The sequence below is a fragment of the Lucilia sericata genome, unplaced genomic scaffold (genome assembly GCF_015586225.1).
Source record: "Lucilia sericata isolate MDLA Ls3-8-SP2 unplaced genomic scaffold, ASM1558622v1 Contig000061F_arrow, whole genome shotgun sequence".
NCBI lineage: Eukaryota > Metazoa > Arthropoda > Insecta > Diptera > Calliphoridae > Lucilia > Lucilia sericata.
In genome coordinates, this window is record NW_023994096.1 from 607,054 (window position 1) to 622,832 (window position 15,779).

The 15,779-nt window shown below is 31.0% G+C and overlaps 4 protein-coding genes and 1 non-coding gene across 10 annotated transcripts in view; 3 read left to right on the top strand and 2 right to left on the bottom strand.

Annotated features, from left to right (window-relative positions):
• Positions 1 to 212: 212 nt before the first annotated feature.
• Positions 213 to 1,687, top strand: LOC119616189 (leukocyte receptor cluster member 1 homolog). Its single transcript, XM_037972526.1, has 3 exons — positions 213 to 317; positions 393 to 492; positions 553 to 1,687. Exons 1-3 carry the CDS (start codon positions 295 to 297, stop codon positions 1,357 to 1,359), a joined length of 930 nt encoding a protein of 309 aa, XP_037828454.1. The 5' UTR covers positions 213 to 294; the 3' UTR covers positions 1,360 to 1,687.
• Positions 1,688 to 1,804: 117 nt separating this feature from the next.
• LOC119616188 (formylglycine-generating enzyme) lies at positions 1,805 to 3,250 on the bottom strand. Its single transcript, XM_037972524.1, has 2 exons — positions 2,276 to 3,250; positions 1,805 to 2,204 (listed from the first exon to the last, which is right to left on the bottom strand). The coding sequence occupies exons 1-2, from the start codon at positions 3,031 to 3,033 to the stop codon at positions 1,892 to 1,894; spliced, it is 1,071 nt and encodes a 356-aa protein (XP_037828452.1). The 5' UTR covers positions 3,034 to 3,250; the 3' UTR covers positions 1,805 to 1,891.
• Positions 3,251 to 3,629: 379 nt separating this feature from the next.
• On the top strand, positions 3,630 to 6,556 carry LOC119616190 (chromosomal protein D1). Of its 3 annotated transcripts, none has more exons than XM_037972527.1 (3): positions 3,630 to 3,743; positions 3,853 to 4,596; positions 5,715 to 6,556. In XM_037972527.1, the coding sequence occupies exons 2-3, from the start codon at positions 4,062 to 4,064 to the stop codon at positions 6,098 to 6,100; spliced, it is 921 nt and encodes a 306-aa protein (XP_037828455.1). In that variant the 5' UTR covers positions 3,630 to 3,743; positions 3,853 to 4,061; the 3' UTR covers positions 6,101 to 6,556. The 3 variants fall into 3 exon arrangements, with proteins under 3 accessions (XP_037828455.1, XP_037828457.1, XP_037828456.1); XM_037972529.1 differs by having other exon boundaries at positions 3,671 to 3,743; positions 3,881 to 4,596; XM_037972528.1 differs by having other exon boundaries at positions 3,684 to 3,786.
• A 3,528-nt stretch (positions 6,557 to 10,084) lies between these two features.
• The window catches only part of LOC119616185 (maternal protein pumilio-like), a 203,768-nt gene continuing 198,073 nt past the window's right edge, over positions 10,085 to 15,779 (top strand). Inside the window, exon 1 of one of the 4 annotated variants that reach the window (XM_037972519.1) lies at positions 10,085 to 10,407. The gene's annotated coding sequence lies outside the window, so the exon portion shown is untranslated. The remainder of the gene's footprint in view (positions 10,408 to 15,779) is intronic. The other 3 variants (XM_037972520.1, XM_037972521.1, XM_037972522.1) reach the window with 3 other exon arrangements.
• On the bottom strand, positions 14,102 to 14,196 carry Trnay-gua. The gene is made up of 2 exons: positions 14,160 to 14,196; positions 14,102 to 14,137 (listed from the first exon to the last, which is right to left on the bottom strand). It is a non-coding gene; the product is annotated as a tRNA-Tyr (tRNA).

Consider the following 15,779-nt stretch of genomic DNA (forward strand, 5'->3'; position numbering starts at 1 on the left):
TCAACCTAGTAAATTCATTTGTCTGGAAATCTTAGATCAAAGTTTCACTTTTTAGCTTCAGACGTTTAGGTTGTGCGATAATGCATCAGTCACTTATAACTGTTTATTCGAAATCAGCCCACTGTGCGACTGTAATGTTGGTTACATTTTAAATATAATTTCTATCAGTGTAAAAAGTTTTCACAACAAAATTCTTAATAGATATGGCAGCTCTTCTTACAGCTGACTTTTATTTACGTTTATTTTTTGCAGATTTGTTTATTTTATCAACATTAGCCAAACAATTTACGAAAAATGAATATTTTACCCAAGAAAAGGTAATTTTTATTTTAAAATTTATTAAAAATATATAAATTAATAAACCACTTCTCAATTTCTCTAAAATACAATAGATGGCATGTGAGGACCAAGGATAATATAGCCCGCGTTAGAAAAGATGAGGCAGCGGCTCGTGAAGAAGAACGTAAAAAACAAGAGAAATTGGAATTTGCAGTAGGTTTGGTCATTATTATTACTAATCGTAAACAAAAATTATATTTCTGAAATTACTAGGAAAGTGAAGCTCGTGTCAACTTTTTACGCAAACGTTCGGGATTACCAGAGAGACAGAGAGAAGAAGAAAAAGCTTCAGAAGAAAAGACAGACAATGAAGAGGCCTGTAGCTCTCAGCATGTAAATCTATTTGCTGACTACAAAACTCATGTTAAGACCACTAACAAAGAATTGGAAAAAGAAAAAAAGGAGGAACAAGAAAAATATGAGAAACAAATAGGATATTTAACCTATTTGGGTCAGGATACCAACGAAGCGTTGAAACTAAAAAGTTGGTACGAAGTAGCACCCAAGCGTTTAGCGGTAGGAACAGAAAGGGGAGAAATAAATGAAAAAGATTTAAAGACAAAACATAATCACGATCCTTTGACTTTAATCAATGCCCTTTTACCGCCTGACCCCAAACCGGTAATAAAATCCACACCAGCAAAACGTAAAAGAAGTCCTAGCCCTCAGTCTGCCATAGTGGAGTTGGATCATGCTAAACCTCCAAAAAAACACAAAAAGGAACGCAAAAAACATAAAAAGGAAAAACATAAGAAACGCTCCAAAGAACACAAACATAAAAAAGACAAATCTAAAGAAAAGAGAATAATGGAGGAACAAATACAGAAACGATTAAAGCTAGAACAGTTGAGAAAAGAACGTATACGCCGTGAAACAGCAGAAAAAGCCAGACAAGAAGCTTTATTGGCGCCTAAGGAAGCTAGCAAGCCAACAGAAGCAACAAGTATTGCTACACCTAGAGTTGTACAAAAGTATAATAGTCAATTTAATCCAGAATTGGCTAAGCAAAATATGAATTAAGACCAACAAATAAAATGGATAATTTTTATTTAAAACTTTGTTTGAATATACATTAAAATATAACCGTAATGATAAATCTTAAATATTGGTCGAAATATTTCAGATTTTAGAAATATTGCAAGTATGCGTACCAATACATATTTCCCACGTATTAAGTAATATTCTGAATTTGTTTTGAATTGAAATGCGGAATGTTAAATAATTTATTATGCACTAATACTTATTATTCTTAGATTTTATTTGTAGTCTAAGTCAAATTGTTTTTTTTTTTTTTTATAGATTGCGAAAAGAATTTATTTTAATAAATCTCTTAAAAATGCTAAAAGTTACAAAAATATTGTAATATTGTATAATTTAATAGTTCAGTCTATTCCAACGAATTGGAAATACTACATATAAATTTTATCTCTATGAATGTAGTAAATGAAAGGCAATTTATTTTTTTTATAAAAAATATATTAATACTTTCTTTATAGACAAACATTTATAACATTTTATATTTATACACTTAATAAACTCATTCTAATGATTATTATTCCATATTCTTGACACACCTAAAACCCAAATTACCCGCCGAACTGTCAGCTGTATTTTGAGAACGAGCCGCACAGCGATAACGATAACAATAGGTTTTATGACATAGATAAGAGCCACCCTTTTTGACACGACTTGGATTGGGGCTTGTATCTCCTTCTAACCACAAATCTTGTGTCCATTCCCAAACATTTCCCACAATATTGTGGAGCTGAAATACATTTTGTGGAAATTTATTCACTGGACAGGTAGTGACATAACCATCGTCTTTAGTATTATTATCGGGGAATTCTCCTTGCCAGATATTTAACCTAAACCATTCAGTAAAAAAAAAACAATAAATTAGTTTAAAATTTCTTAACCAATATTTCTCAGTTATTACCAATGCTTATCCTGAGGCATTAGCTTATTGCCCCAAGGAAATAGTTTTCTTTTCTTGCCTCCTCTACAGGCCACTTCCCATTCCGCCTCTGTGGGTAAACGTTTATTGGCCCACTTACAATAGGCTACAGCATCATTCCAAGAAACATGTACTACTGGATGTTTTTCTAATCCTTTTAGATTGCTGTCTGGACCATTTGGATGTTTCCAGCTAACACCCTGCACTTTAAACCACCAGGGGGCACTAGCAACTCTAAAATCTTTAAATTTTTCCTGATCTTCTGAACTCAGAAGAGTTTTAAATAGAAAACTATCACCAAACTTTTCTGCTTCAGTTACATATTTGGTGGCTTTTACAAATTCCTTAAATTTTTCATTGGAAACTTCATACTTATCCATATAGAAATCTTTAATTGTAACTAAACGTTCCGGCGACTCATGATCTTCTTTAAAATGTGGCTCATCGGTGCCCACTAAGTACTTTCCTCCCGGTATTAGAGACATATCCTCATAACTTGGTTCTGGATAATAATCTCTATAATGTTTGTTATTATTTTTGGCTTGACGTTGGCAAACTTTTAGGGATTCGTCATTGTTGGCTTCAACCTTATTAACTACATCTTGTTTAAAAACACTGTTGACGTGTTCTGTTCTTTGTTCTTCTGTTTGGGTTATTTCTCTGTCCAATTTGTTGCAGCCGCAATCCAGGAATACTGGTACCACCAGTAAACTTTGTACAATTATAAACTTAAAAAACATTATTTGCGTTTCTTATCACTACAGCTATTATTTCAATCACAACATATTATGATGATGTTTTTAACAGAATTTATTTATAATAAAATATCTGTTATAATCAAAATAAACAAGGCGGAGTTCTAAGGTGATTTCGTAAACAAAGCTGGTTATTATTCCTAATGCCAAACTCCAGTTAAAAAGATGTCTGCTTATTGTCAAACTCTATATAAAATAAAAATTTTCCCTTTCTAATGCTGTCACCTTAAAAAATCCCCTTGAATGTAAACAAAATCTGAGGGCTGCCAGATTAGTTGTTTAGTTGTAGCTAGAAAGAACCATATTGTTTGCAGGAATTTAAAATCAAATCTTTATTTTAATAAATAAACTATTATAATTTAATATTTATTTATTAAAATTGATAATTAATTGTTCATTTAATTTTTAAGACATGGCAAATCATATTTTTTTGTTAAATCATAAACATTAAAATTCGTTAGTCTGGCAACAAGGCATAATTTAAGTAAAAAAGAAGAAGAAATTAAAATTTAGCTGGCCGTTATCACATATTTGCCATTACACTACTTTCTTATTTTGGTTGATTACGTTTTTTGATGTGCAAAAAATTAACAAGAACAAAATGAACAGAGTAGTAAATATTAATAAGAAGAAACCGACGCCGTGTAGAGCACCCAAGCCAACGACATTTAAATTGATTTATATTTGTATAAAAAGTGTGTAAAATAACAAATTAAATACTATAATTTACAGATAAATGTATACATTAGAATATAATAATCTTTAATTCCAAGTAAAATTTAAAATTTTTAATAAATTTGTTAGTTTTTTTTTTCATATTTTCAAAATAAAGAGAAAATACTTGACAAGGAAAAATTCTGTATAAAGCGAAAGGTGGGAAAAACGGCAGCAAAGCGCGTAAAACATTAATTTACACTGACGATACTACGACTAGAAGTTTCAAACGTTAATAAATACAAATAAATTGCGTTTTTAATTGAACAAAAGCAAAAATATAAAAAAAGCATCGAAAAATGAATGATAAAGCGGAGGGAGTCGTAGCATTGAGCGATGAAGGAGATTGTGATGGTACAGTTTCCCCAACGCCTGCAACTGTACCCAAAAAGCGCGGTCGTCCTTCTAATGCAGAGAAACTAAAGAAAGTCCCTAGTGGACGCGGTAGAGGAAGACCAGCTAAGGGAGCAGAGGCGGCAAATAAAAAACCAGTTAAAGCAGCCGTTTCCGCCGATGGCAGTGAAGAAGAGGGTACGGCTAGCGATGGCGGCAGTCCCTTGCCCAACGGTGATGCTGTAGCAGACGCTTCTCCGGGACGTGGACGTCAACCAAAGGGAAAACGTAAATTAACTCATACAATTGAGGCCACGGGCAAAGGACGCGGACGTCCTAAGAAAAATCCCAAACCCGAAGTGGCCGATGATGCTGACGAAGCAGCCGACGACAATGAAGATGGTGCATCTAGCGATTATAAACCGGGCAAAAAGGGCACAACCAAAGCGGCCAAGAAAGGACGCGGACGTCCTAAAAAAGTGCAGAATAGCGATGATGAAAGTAAGTAGAAGGTTTGAAATAATAATTGATAGGGGGCTAAGTCATATAATTATCAGATGTACAATTTATCAAGACAGAGTAATGTCAAGAAAAGGATAGAAAACTGAAAATTTTAAATTGTTCTCATGCTTACTAAAAATACTACCTTTTTAACAAAATTACAAAAAGTAAATATACTCCATGTAATATTCACTTTTTGTAATTTAGTCACAACGTGTTATTTTTCGGTTTTTCCACATATCGTTTAAAAAGGCGCTAAAATAAGATTGCGAATTGTAAAGGCATATACACATCTATCAAATATTTGACGCAACCACTATTTTTAGTAAATTTTTTTTTTGATCTTATATGGTTTTTGTTATTGCAAAAAATGCCGAAATAAATAATAAAGCAGTCCTGAACTGATTACTTTAAAGATGTTTGTGTAAATAGTATATATGTATGTCGATTTTTTTTAGATGTCACGTCATTTCGTCAAATATTTGATAGTTGTAATAATGTAGCTTAAGTAACTAAACTACTGACTTTTATAGGGACCAGTTTGTGTAAAGTCTATGCAATAGTTTCCGGTGTAGTCCATGGTGTAGTAGTCTATAATAAACTAATGAAAACTCTACTCATTATGAACTAGACTATGGACAAGGGTATTTACTAGTTCATTATCTGACTAGTGTATGAATTAGTATATTGACTAATTAATGTACGACTTAGCAAAAATTTATAATTTATACAAATTAACTAACATATTCCAGTGCTATTTAGGTATTTTCTCATTTCAAAAAATGTACGATTGTACTGAAATTTCCATCTTTGTTATGGAATATGCATATAATACCGGCATTAATTCGTTAAGGGATACAGATCAGTAATAAATAGGACATCACATAATTTTATTAAATATTTTATTAATTCAAAGAAATATTTCTGATTTATCTAAATACCTACCTATTGTTTTAAAAATAATTTTGGGGGGCTATAATCATTAACATTACGACCATATCATTTAGTTCATATAAAAACTTGTTAACGAAGGTAATTGATATGGGATCTTATTGAAATCATTACGTATTTTTGAATGATTTTTGTTTTACATATTAATAATTAAAAAAATACTCTAGGTTCTGATGACAAAATGGAAGATGAAGAAGAGAAGCGTCCAGTTGGTCGTCCTTCATCCGGTGGTGTAAATCTTAATATTGCTCATAGTGGACGCGGTAAGGGACGCCCGAAAAAGGAGGTAGCCAAAAGACGGGTTGCTGAAGCAGAAAACGGTGGCGGTGAAACAACAAAAAAACGTGGAAGACCCGCAACATCATCCGCTAAGCCCTATGTACCTACTGGAAAACCGCGTGGTCGCCCTAAAATGGCAGTTCAAGGCAAAGGTTCACAAGATGACGAAAACGATGACGACGATGAAAATCCCTCAGAAAAAGTTGCAGAAAATTCCGCTGACGACGATGAGGATGATGAGAAAATGAAAAGTGACGATGAGGATGCAAATTAAATGAGCATCAAACTCATAAAAAGCATTATTTACATTCAAATTACAACACATTAAATGGAACAAATTTAACTTGTACTAAAAAATGTAAGGAATGAAAGTATAATTATATATTTAAAGTCATTTAAAGTAAAACTCAAATTTAAAGAAAAGAATACATTAAAAATGCTGCAATATCAAGAGTCAGTAAATATTTCAGTATAATTTCCTTATACCCGTAAATTGATTTCCCATTTTTAGTTAGATTTTTACGATTTCATTACATTTCACAAGTAGTTTAGTGCTATAAATATATTATTTTATATTTTATTTTCTAATTTTAAACGTTAAATTATCAGACACTTACCTTTTTTGTTTGTGTCGTCTTTACTTTTAATATTTTTCATGTTACGAACATTACAATGAATTATTTTAAAAAAAAACCCTAAATATTTAATATAGAATTAAAAAAAAAAAAAACAAAAACAAGGTAGTTTGTATAACTTTTATTTAAATATTAATCGTAAAATATTTTTCAACACAAGTGTAGAAATAAATAAAAATCCAGTCTTTAAACAAAATTAAACTTTATTCTTAATTACATTTTTGTAAAGCAAAAAACAGAAATATTTTAGAAATGTTTCTAAAATGGCTGTGGTGGAATTTTCGATATCGAAATTAAAATATATATATATGCGGTTTATTTGGTCAGATTTCCAAACACATTATGTATTTCGTTTCCGCAACTGAATATAGTTTAGCAAAAATCGAATAAAAAAAGTGGTAGGAAATAACACAGTGGTAGATTCATGATAAAATTGTAATAATCAAATTTTCCAAAGAAAAAGTTTAATACAAGTAATTTCCTATTCAAAAAACTGTCTTGATATGCTGAAATTTTCTACTGAAAAACTTATACGTTCAATTTTCTGCAGAAAAAACTGTTGCATATAAAACATGCTTACATCGAATATCAGTTCCCGACACTTTCCGGTAGGAAGATTTACGTTCCTATAAACGTTTCTTAGCTTTTGGCTCTTTAAGAAACTTATGTCAAATTTCATCCCTACTCTCGTACTTGTAAGCCAGTATAAAATTTTTCCACATAAAATTTGCTGGAGAGGTTTTTGCTCGTAAGAGACTTACTTATGTCAAATGTCATTGCTTTACTCGTATTCTTAAGAAAGTAATGAGCATTAAGGTCGTTTTTTTGAAGGGGACCTTATATGGGGGCTAAGGCCAATTATGGACTGATCCACTTAAAATTTGATAGAGAGATTTTGGCTTGCATGGAACTTATGTGTGTCGAATTTCATTGCTATACTCGTATTTTTAAGACAATAATTAGCGTTAAAGTCATTTTCTGAAGGGGAGCTTAAATTGGGGGTAGGGTCAATTATTTACCGATCCACATAAAATTTGGTAGAGAGATTTTGACTCGGATGAAACTTACGTGTGTCGAATTTCATCGCTATATTCGTATTTTTAAGCAGTAATGAGCATTAAAGTAATTTTTCGTATTTTTAATTCAGTAATGAGTGTTTAAGTCATTTTTATAAGGGGACCTTATATGGGGTGTAGGGTAAATTATGGACCGATCCACATAAAATTTAGTAGAGAGATTTTGGCTCATCAGGGATTTACTTATGTCAAATTTCATTTATACTCGTATTTTTAAGCCAGTAATGAGCGTTAAAGTCATTTTTTTGAAAGGGACCTTATATGGGGGCTAGGGTCAAATATGGAATATAAAAACCCTTATTAAATATAAAATATCAGCCTTTTAAAAAGAGATTACAATATAGTGCTTGTGTCGTAGACAAATCAAACATTATTTACATATAATGTAAAAAAACATAAATTTGGTGGCAAACAATATTTAAGCACCGTTACCGGTTTAATCGGTCGAATTTTCCATTAATGTTAAAAAAATTTGAATCTAATATTGTTATAAATAGTATAGTTAGTTACATAAATTCTAACTTAAACAACTATAATAATTTAATGAAAAAATTGTGATGTTTTTAACAAAATTCCCTAAAAATCTAACCCTTATTCACTACAGACTAAACTTTTTACCAAAAAAAATTTATAAAAAGACAATGTTTGGAAACACTGGATGTTGGGTATTTAATAATAGGGTGTTTCGAACAGTCGTTTTATAAAAGTAAGTCGACTATGTTATAGCAAAAGTCGATTTTGTAAATCAAAATCAATAAAAAACTTAATTTAAATCTCATTTTATTTGCAGAAAGTTATTGTTACAAACTCACAAATCTAAAACTTTAAAAATCAAATCAATAATTCTTCCATTTTATTAATAACATTTTATAAGTAAACGTTTTTTATTATTTGTAATACCCCGTTCACACGGTACAAGTATTCGTAATTCACGCTCTCATTCATCATTCAACCTCCAATTACGTACTGAATGACATGATTCGCCATACAAAATTTCTGCTGCTAATTACTCAAGCTGTACATAATTCAGTTTGAATTACGTACGAATTACGAATCATCTCTAATTTTTATCGGGTATTTATAATAATCAGCATAAATAGAAAATATATAACTTGAAATAATGTAACAAACATATTTTTGTATCATACACACACACACACACAAATATTCCAAAATATGAAAAAATAATGAATGAAAAAAAAAACAAGATGGCGATGAACTGTCATAACGAATTAAGAATGTGTCGTAGAAACGGGTTAATTGGCTATTGTCATTCAGAGGCCGAATTAAGTAATTCAAGTGCTCGTGTGAACTTGAAATAAACCTAGAAACATATTATTACCATAAACATTTTTCTTCTATTGTTGGAGAAATTTATTCCATTTTAGTTTCTACACAAAACAAAATACAACCCTGAGCAGCTGCCGACGCGTCAAAAGTTGCTGAACTTTTCGCGGCAGACGCGTTACAAACTTCAATGTGTAACTTGTTAAATGAAAATACACTATTTCAACTTTTTTTGACAGAAGCCTACGTTGCCGCGTACAACGCGTGTTGTGTACTTTTACCTTTATTCCTGGAATGTTTTATTTATGTGCGTTAACGTGAATAACGTATTTAAAAGTCGAACAGTTCTTTATTTTTTTAATTTTATTTAATTTTTAATTTAATTTAATCTTACTTTGTTATTATATTATACAAATCGTGTAAACACAAAGAATATAAATTATACGACTTTTATTCTCTTTTTTGTCATACGGAGCTTTTTGTTCCGTAGGAGTCCCCTAGGTTTTTTTAGACCCGAGTAGCTCAATTATTCTAGAGGCGGAACGCCTCGTAATTGCCGCCCTTTTGGAAGGTTTTTTTGCCGAGTCGTTAGCTGTTGTTGTTTGCCGGACTGTGCAGGGGGTGGTACAACCCAAGGACAGGAGGATACCGTAACTGAGCCTGAGGGTACAGTTGGCACTTGGGAAGATGATAGAAGAGACGACTTAGCCGACCCCTTGCCATCACCACTCGAAGCAGGGTTTTTAACCGTATTGACGGTTCGGGCTGCAGCAGCTTGAAGAGAAGTCCAGAGGTACCGCTTGTAGAGCAATTACGAATGGTATCGAATTTGTTACATTCAGCCAGATTTGGTTTACCAGACTGACCTCCTGGCCGCCTGACTAGTTTGGGTAACAGTAACATTCGACTTTCCACAACCCATTACCGGCGCTGTGGAAGTAGGGTCCCCGGAAATTATGAAGCCCCTGACCGGGTACGCGGTCATTCATCATTTGTTTTTAAATCATTTGTATGATTTTAAGGCCCCTTAAAATCATACAAATGCTTTAAAACCTAATACGAATAACTAGAGAGCATATAACAACTTTTAATTTTATCAAGCAGTAGCAAAGCTTTACATTTCAAAAATTCATAAAAAAATAAATTCAAAATTCAAACAACACACAACAACGGATAAAAACTTGAAAAATCTCGTAATCGTTTATTTCTCTTCACACCAATATTCGCCTAAACATTTATTTATCAAAGTTGGCAGCGCTGTACGTCTCAGCGAGAAGAAAATAGAAACAAGAAATAAAAAAACAACACAAACCAACTCATTCCTTGCGACTTGCCGAGAAAAATTGCAGAGCAGCGGAAAAGTCTCTTGTAAATTTGTGCAAAATATAGAAAAAAAAGTTTTGTAATAAAATTTCCTAGTGAAAATTAAATCTAAAATCACGGTGAAATATTGGCAAATTCAGTGTAAAATAAAAATATTCCCCCGTATATATGAAATGTTTGCTTAAAGTGTTCGCAAACGGAATCTTGTATAAATTTTCTTGTAAGAATTATTCTCTAATTAGCATCCAGTGTAAAAAAAGGTGTGTGTAAATCAAAGAAAAAAATAATTATTCTAAAGAATATTCTTTAACAAAGTGATGAAATAAAAAAATCTAGAAATGACAAAAAAATCTGCAGTTAATTAAACAAAATTTGTGAAATGACTTGAAATAAAAAAATCATTAATTTGTTTTTCTTAAAATAATTTTTTTCATAAGTTCTAAATTCTCTCAATTCCATTAGGCCGCACATTTTTTTTCGTTATTTACTCAAATTGCGGCAGAAAAGAAAAAGAAACAGAAAATAAAGAAAGAAAGAGTATAATAAAATAAGAAAATCGGCAAAAATAAAATAATGTATCGTTTACTATACAAACACATTTGTGCGAATAAATACACAACAACAACAAACGAATGCCGCAAACAAAAGAGAATAACAAAATAAATTGTATATAAAATTTTGTTTAGATCAATAGCAATCGCTGCTAATATTCTTCCTTTAAAATAGTAATAAATATTTATTTATCTGTAAAAAAAGAAGAACAGACCTCTAAAAAGTGCTTTTAATAAGTTTTGATGTGTAATACCTATAATATTTAATTACATTTAAATAGATAAATGCACTATTTTTTTATAGTGTCCTCCTGGTTACAGCAACTCATATATTGTTCTCTTTCTAATGAACGGAATATAAGCGTAATAGGCAAAATGTGCATCTTTTAAAAGTTCCTTTTTTTGGTTCTGTTTTGTGCGTGTGTAAAGTGACCAGGTTGTCGTTACTAGAGTTGTATTTGCATTATAAAATGTGTTTTTACAGAAAGTAGTAGCCGTTTTCTCGACTAAAAATATGTATGAATAATTTGGTATGTATTATAAAATAAAAAAATTTCAGATTAGGGACTCATCGGCCAGTTTTTCCCTAAAAATACTGAATTTTCTAGATTTTTCACAAAAAATCGAATCTATTTATGAAAATAGTGTTGGATAACTTGCAGTCATTAGAATCGAAAACTTCCAACTGTAATAAGTAACAATCATATCTTAAAACAAGAAAAGGTGTGGATCCAGCTACAGCATTTACACTGGCAAAATATTATTTTTTGTAGGCATTGGGGAACGAAATTATTGTATTCGGATAGGAGTCATAAATTTAAAGTAAATTTCTACAAAGATCTCTGCATAAGGCATTATTACTACATATGTAGGTATTGTTGTTGTTGGTGGGGTTGACAGTCCTTGGCCGAATAATTCGGGTCATTGCGGTACGTAGAAACGGCTGTCGGGGAATGACTTTATAGGTCGATCCTTTGAACTGCTTTACGTCTTAACACGGATCCTATGGAACCCTAGTACATTTAACATTGAGTTAACTTTTTTATTACATATTTTTCTTAACATAAAAAGTTTATTATTTCAAAACAGTTTGCACATAATTAAAAATATTAATTAAGAGCTCATGGATAAACCTTTAAAATGGTATACATAATATGTATGTAATAGTAACCCATTGCGCGCTAATAACTAGTTTTATTTATTTCTTTTTCAAAAATATATGGTTGCTAATAACTTAAAATAGTTTACTAAACATTTTTTTTTAAATGTCTAGGCGGAATCTGACAAATAATTTCTATACAAATTATAATTTTTTCGTAAAAATTAAACGTTAGTTTCTTAAATTTCATAAAAAATCGGACAACAGAAAACTCTTAAAACACCCGAGAAAGAAAAAATGATGTATTTAAAAAATCAGTGGATTAATTACTTGAACAATATTAAAATCTATACCTAAAATGCGATGCAAAAAAAAAAAAAAAAAAAAAACGCGTAGAGACAGGAAAAATATGAAGAGATGTTTCAAATTCGTTCATGAATAGACTAAACTAAAACACTAGGTTGTATCATGACAACCATAGAAAGGTAGAATCAGTAGGGAGAGTTGTCAATTCTCTGCCTTGTTAAGTCAAACAAAAAAGAACTATAAAGATAAAAACTTAAAAATCTTCAAATGAAAACCACTAAAAATACCATGAAATGATTCTTGAACGGCACAGGCAAACAGCATTCCACACTTCTGTATCCTGTTTTTGATTTTTATTGGTTTTACAATCTTTTTGATTCAAATAATTCAATTTTATTTTCTTAACAAAAATTTTTCAATAATTTTTATTTGATGATTTTCTTTATATTTTTTAATTTTCTTTTTTGTGACAATTCAAGGCATGTAAAATTGAGAACGTACTTTTCTACTGATTCTACCTTATTATTGTTTTATTATGCACTAGACTAAAAACTAGACTAAAGACTAGACAAAAGACTAGGCTATAGGTTATACTATATACTAGACTATGGAATAGACCAAAGACCTTTGGAGATTATTTGAAAACAAAGCGGAGTAAATACAAGTGTCTGCATAGATTGTTTTATTAATATTTCGTCAAAAACTTCAAATGCTTCGAATTACAATCTCAGAGCTCAAAACCTTCAGAGTTGTAATTTCTCACGAGAAATGTTGAATATCGATTGATCTGATGGAAACAACTTTTATTTTCAAGACTCAATAAGAAATAAATATTTATTTATCATAGATTCAGCAGAGAACGAGGCGTTATTGTGGGAAGCCACATCCTACAATAAACGATTATTGCATCTTCAGAAAGGATATTAAAAGCCGCATTTTCACAATTTTAAAACTTAATTGAACCGATACTTAGGAGCAGCTTACTCTGCCAGAGTTAAAAAACAGTGGTTTCTTGAACAACCTGTGTAACTTTTAATTTTTTATTCAGTTGTTCTTATAAATATTACCACAATAGACCCGAATAATGCGAAGTACATATTTACAAGTACAATTTAACAACTTTAAAATCACTATGTATCCTCCAAAACCACACTACGGATTGCATTGCTTGAAGAATGCGACAGAATAACCAAACATTCAGTTTTGTACATTTACAAAAGTTTGGAATATTGGCCGTCCCTCTAACTCAAATTGTATTTTGGGCAAGGTTGATAAACATTATCGCTAAGCTATCATTACCACTAGGCTGATAGGAGTATATATAGTACATCAAATCTGAAGAAATACACCTAGGCCACTATCGGGCCTGTTACCACCATCATTACTACTAACGGTAGTAGTCGATTCGTAATTAACCTTAGGGTAAATTACACCTCATAATTGACCCAACGCTCATATCTGTCTTCAAAATTCCAGTATAGCGATTAAATGTAACATAATCCAGTTTCATATTAAACGAAATCTATCTATCATATATATCCCTTATACATATGTATGTTTATACAATGTCATATTGCGGGTGATAAACAACAACTTACATTAGGTTCGGGCTTAGCAGCTAAAAATACATAAATATCAGTCGAATTATAATTAGCAAGGAAACCAAATATAAAAGTGTTTTAAGCGCATTAACTATGCAGTAATAAAACTAAAACTATGCTCTTGAAATTTAAAAAAATATGCTCTAATAATAAAAGTTTTTATTACATTTTAACATTGAAAAGACTGAAAATAGAAAATATTCAATATCCATTCTACAAGATTTCTTTTTGATAATTGATACATCTCGCAGTTTGAAGAATTAATTTAATAGAATTCTGATTTTTGTTCATATTAATTTCCTTTTTTTGGTAAAGTTTTATAATTTTATTTATTAAAAAAAAAAACAGCTTTGTTTTTAAATTTACATAATATAATAGAAAAATTATTAAAAATGAATCCTTCGAGCCGGATTTGAACCAGCGACCTATGGATTTCTACACATTTTCATACTCTGCTACAGTCCACCGCTCTACCAACTGAGCTATCGAAGGTATATTTGTATAAAGGTCAAATGTCTAAATAAACAAAAGTAAAAGAAAACAAATAAACATATTTTGGCAAAATAAATAGCAATATGTAGGTATGTGTGAGATGAGCAAAAAATTTTAAACAAAATTTCATTTAATTTTAAATGCATTTGTTCATATGTATGTATTAAATTAATTACAATTACAAATTTACAGCAAATAATAGAGTTACCTAACCCTTAAATCTAAGAAACCAGGTGGTAGCTCTTAATTGTAATAAGAGTTGTTACACTTTTTTTGCTCATTTTACCCATATCAACATAAAAATGTGCGCATAACATTAGTTCTCATTCGCTATTTTCCATGTGTTTCTTGTTGTTTGTTCTTATTATATACTTTGCTCCGGTCATTGTTGGGGTCTGTCACAACAACAAAATCGCTAGAGCGGTACAACAATTGAGAATACAAACAATAAAATGGAATAAAACAAGTGTAATCCCCCACAGTGTTGTTACTTTATACTATTTTCTAAATTAGGCGGTAGTGTTTTATATAGAATTTTATACAATCGTAGCTATTTACAGACATATGTATACATATACATAAATATTTTATAATTCAGCAGATTTGTTTACTTCAGTTGCATATTTATTTATTTTTTAATATTCTTTATTTTATTTTTTTAATATTCTCTAAGAAATAAATCACTAAATTAGCATCACTACGAAATATAAAAATTAGGGGAGACAAAAAGAGAATGAGAGAGATTGAAAAACAACCATGTCCAAAGTTACCAGATCGGTTATTATTGAAAAAATAATATAAATAGGCATTTTTAAAAATATGCTTTAAAATTTATCATGGTTGGTTGGAAGCTCCCCTATCCACCACCTGGTACGCGTCCGATGGGAGAACTGACAACTCCACACGGAAAAATTTATCATAAAAATGATTATTTCCAAAGAACTCCTTTATATTCCTAAACGGTTAAAATGACAAATTTTTTCTAAACTTATAATCCGATCGCTAAAAGTTTAGAAGATATTTTAAAGGTCTTTTAAGGGCAATTACGATATGTGAACACCACTGGTCAAAATGTATATTTAGATATAATGGGCTACATTTTTGGATAAGAAATTCTTCACCTGCAGACAAACGGCAAGCTCAGAATGTGATCACAGGGTATACAGAGCCGTCACGAGCAAAAAACTGTTTCCCTCTCTTTCGCACAAAACGATTTCAATGATTTTTTAGTTGTATTTTGTGTACTTCTTCTCACCAAACAATTTCAAAATCAAACAAAAGCTGATTTTAGACTTTTTTAAATGTCAAAAGTGACACCTCTGTATACTTTGTGATGTGATTCTGATCAGATTTTAATATGTTATTATATCTGGCAACAATGTCGTAAGGGCAGAGAGTGAGAGAAAGAGCACAAATAAAAAATGTGAATAAAATGAAGGAAAGAAATCACACACACATATCCAAACATACACATAAAAAACCGCAAATCCCGATGTCTGGCAGGGCAGGCAACGGCGGCGCAACTGAACTAAACAGAACAGAAGCATTTTGTGTGTGTTCTCGCGACGAAGAAATTTTTCTTC

Coding starts and splice junctions, on each gene's coding strand:
- LOC119616189 (XM_037972526.1), top strand. CDS start 295: ATGAATATTTTACCCAAGAAAAG. Junction 318..392: donor AATATTTTACCCAAGAAAAG/GTAATTTTTATT, acceptor AAAATACAATAG/ATGGCATGTGAGGACCAAGG. Junction 493..552: donor AAGAGAAATTGGAATTTGCA/GTAGGTTTGGTC, acceptor TGAAATTACTAG/GAAAGTGAAGCTCGTGTCAA.
- LOC119616188 (XM_037972524.1), bottom strand. CDS start 3,033: ATGTTTTTTAAGTTTATAATTGTACAAAGTTTACTGGTGGTACCAGTA. Junction 2,205..2,275: donor ATGCCTCAGGATAAGCATTG/GTAATAACTGAG, acceptor TGAATGGTTTAG/GTTAAATATCTGGCAAGGAG.
- LOC119616190 (XM_037972527.1), top strand. CDS start 4,062: ATGAATGATAAAGCGGAGGGAGTCGTAGCATTGAGCGATGAAGGAGAT. Junction 4,597..5,714: donor GCAGAATAGCGATGATGAAA/GTAAGTAGAAGG, acceptor AAAATACTCTAG/GTTCTGATGACAAAATGGAA.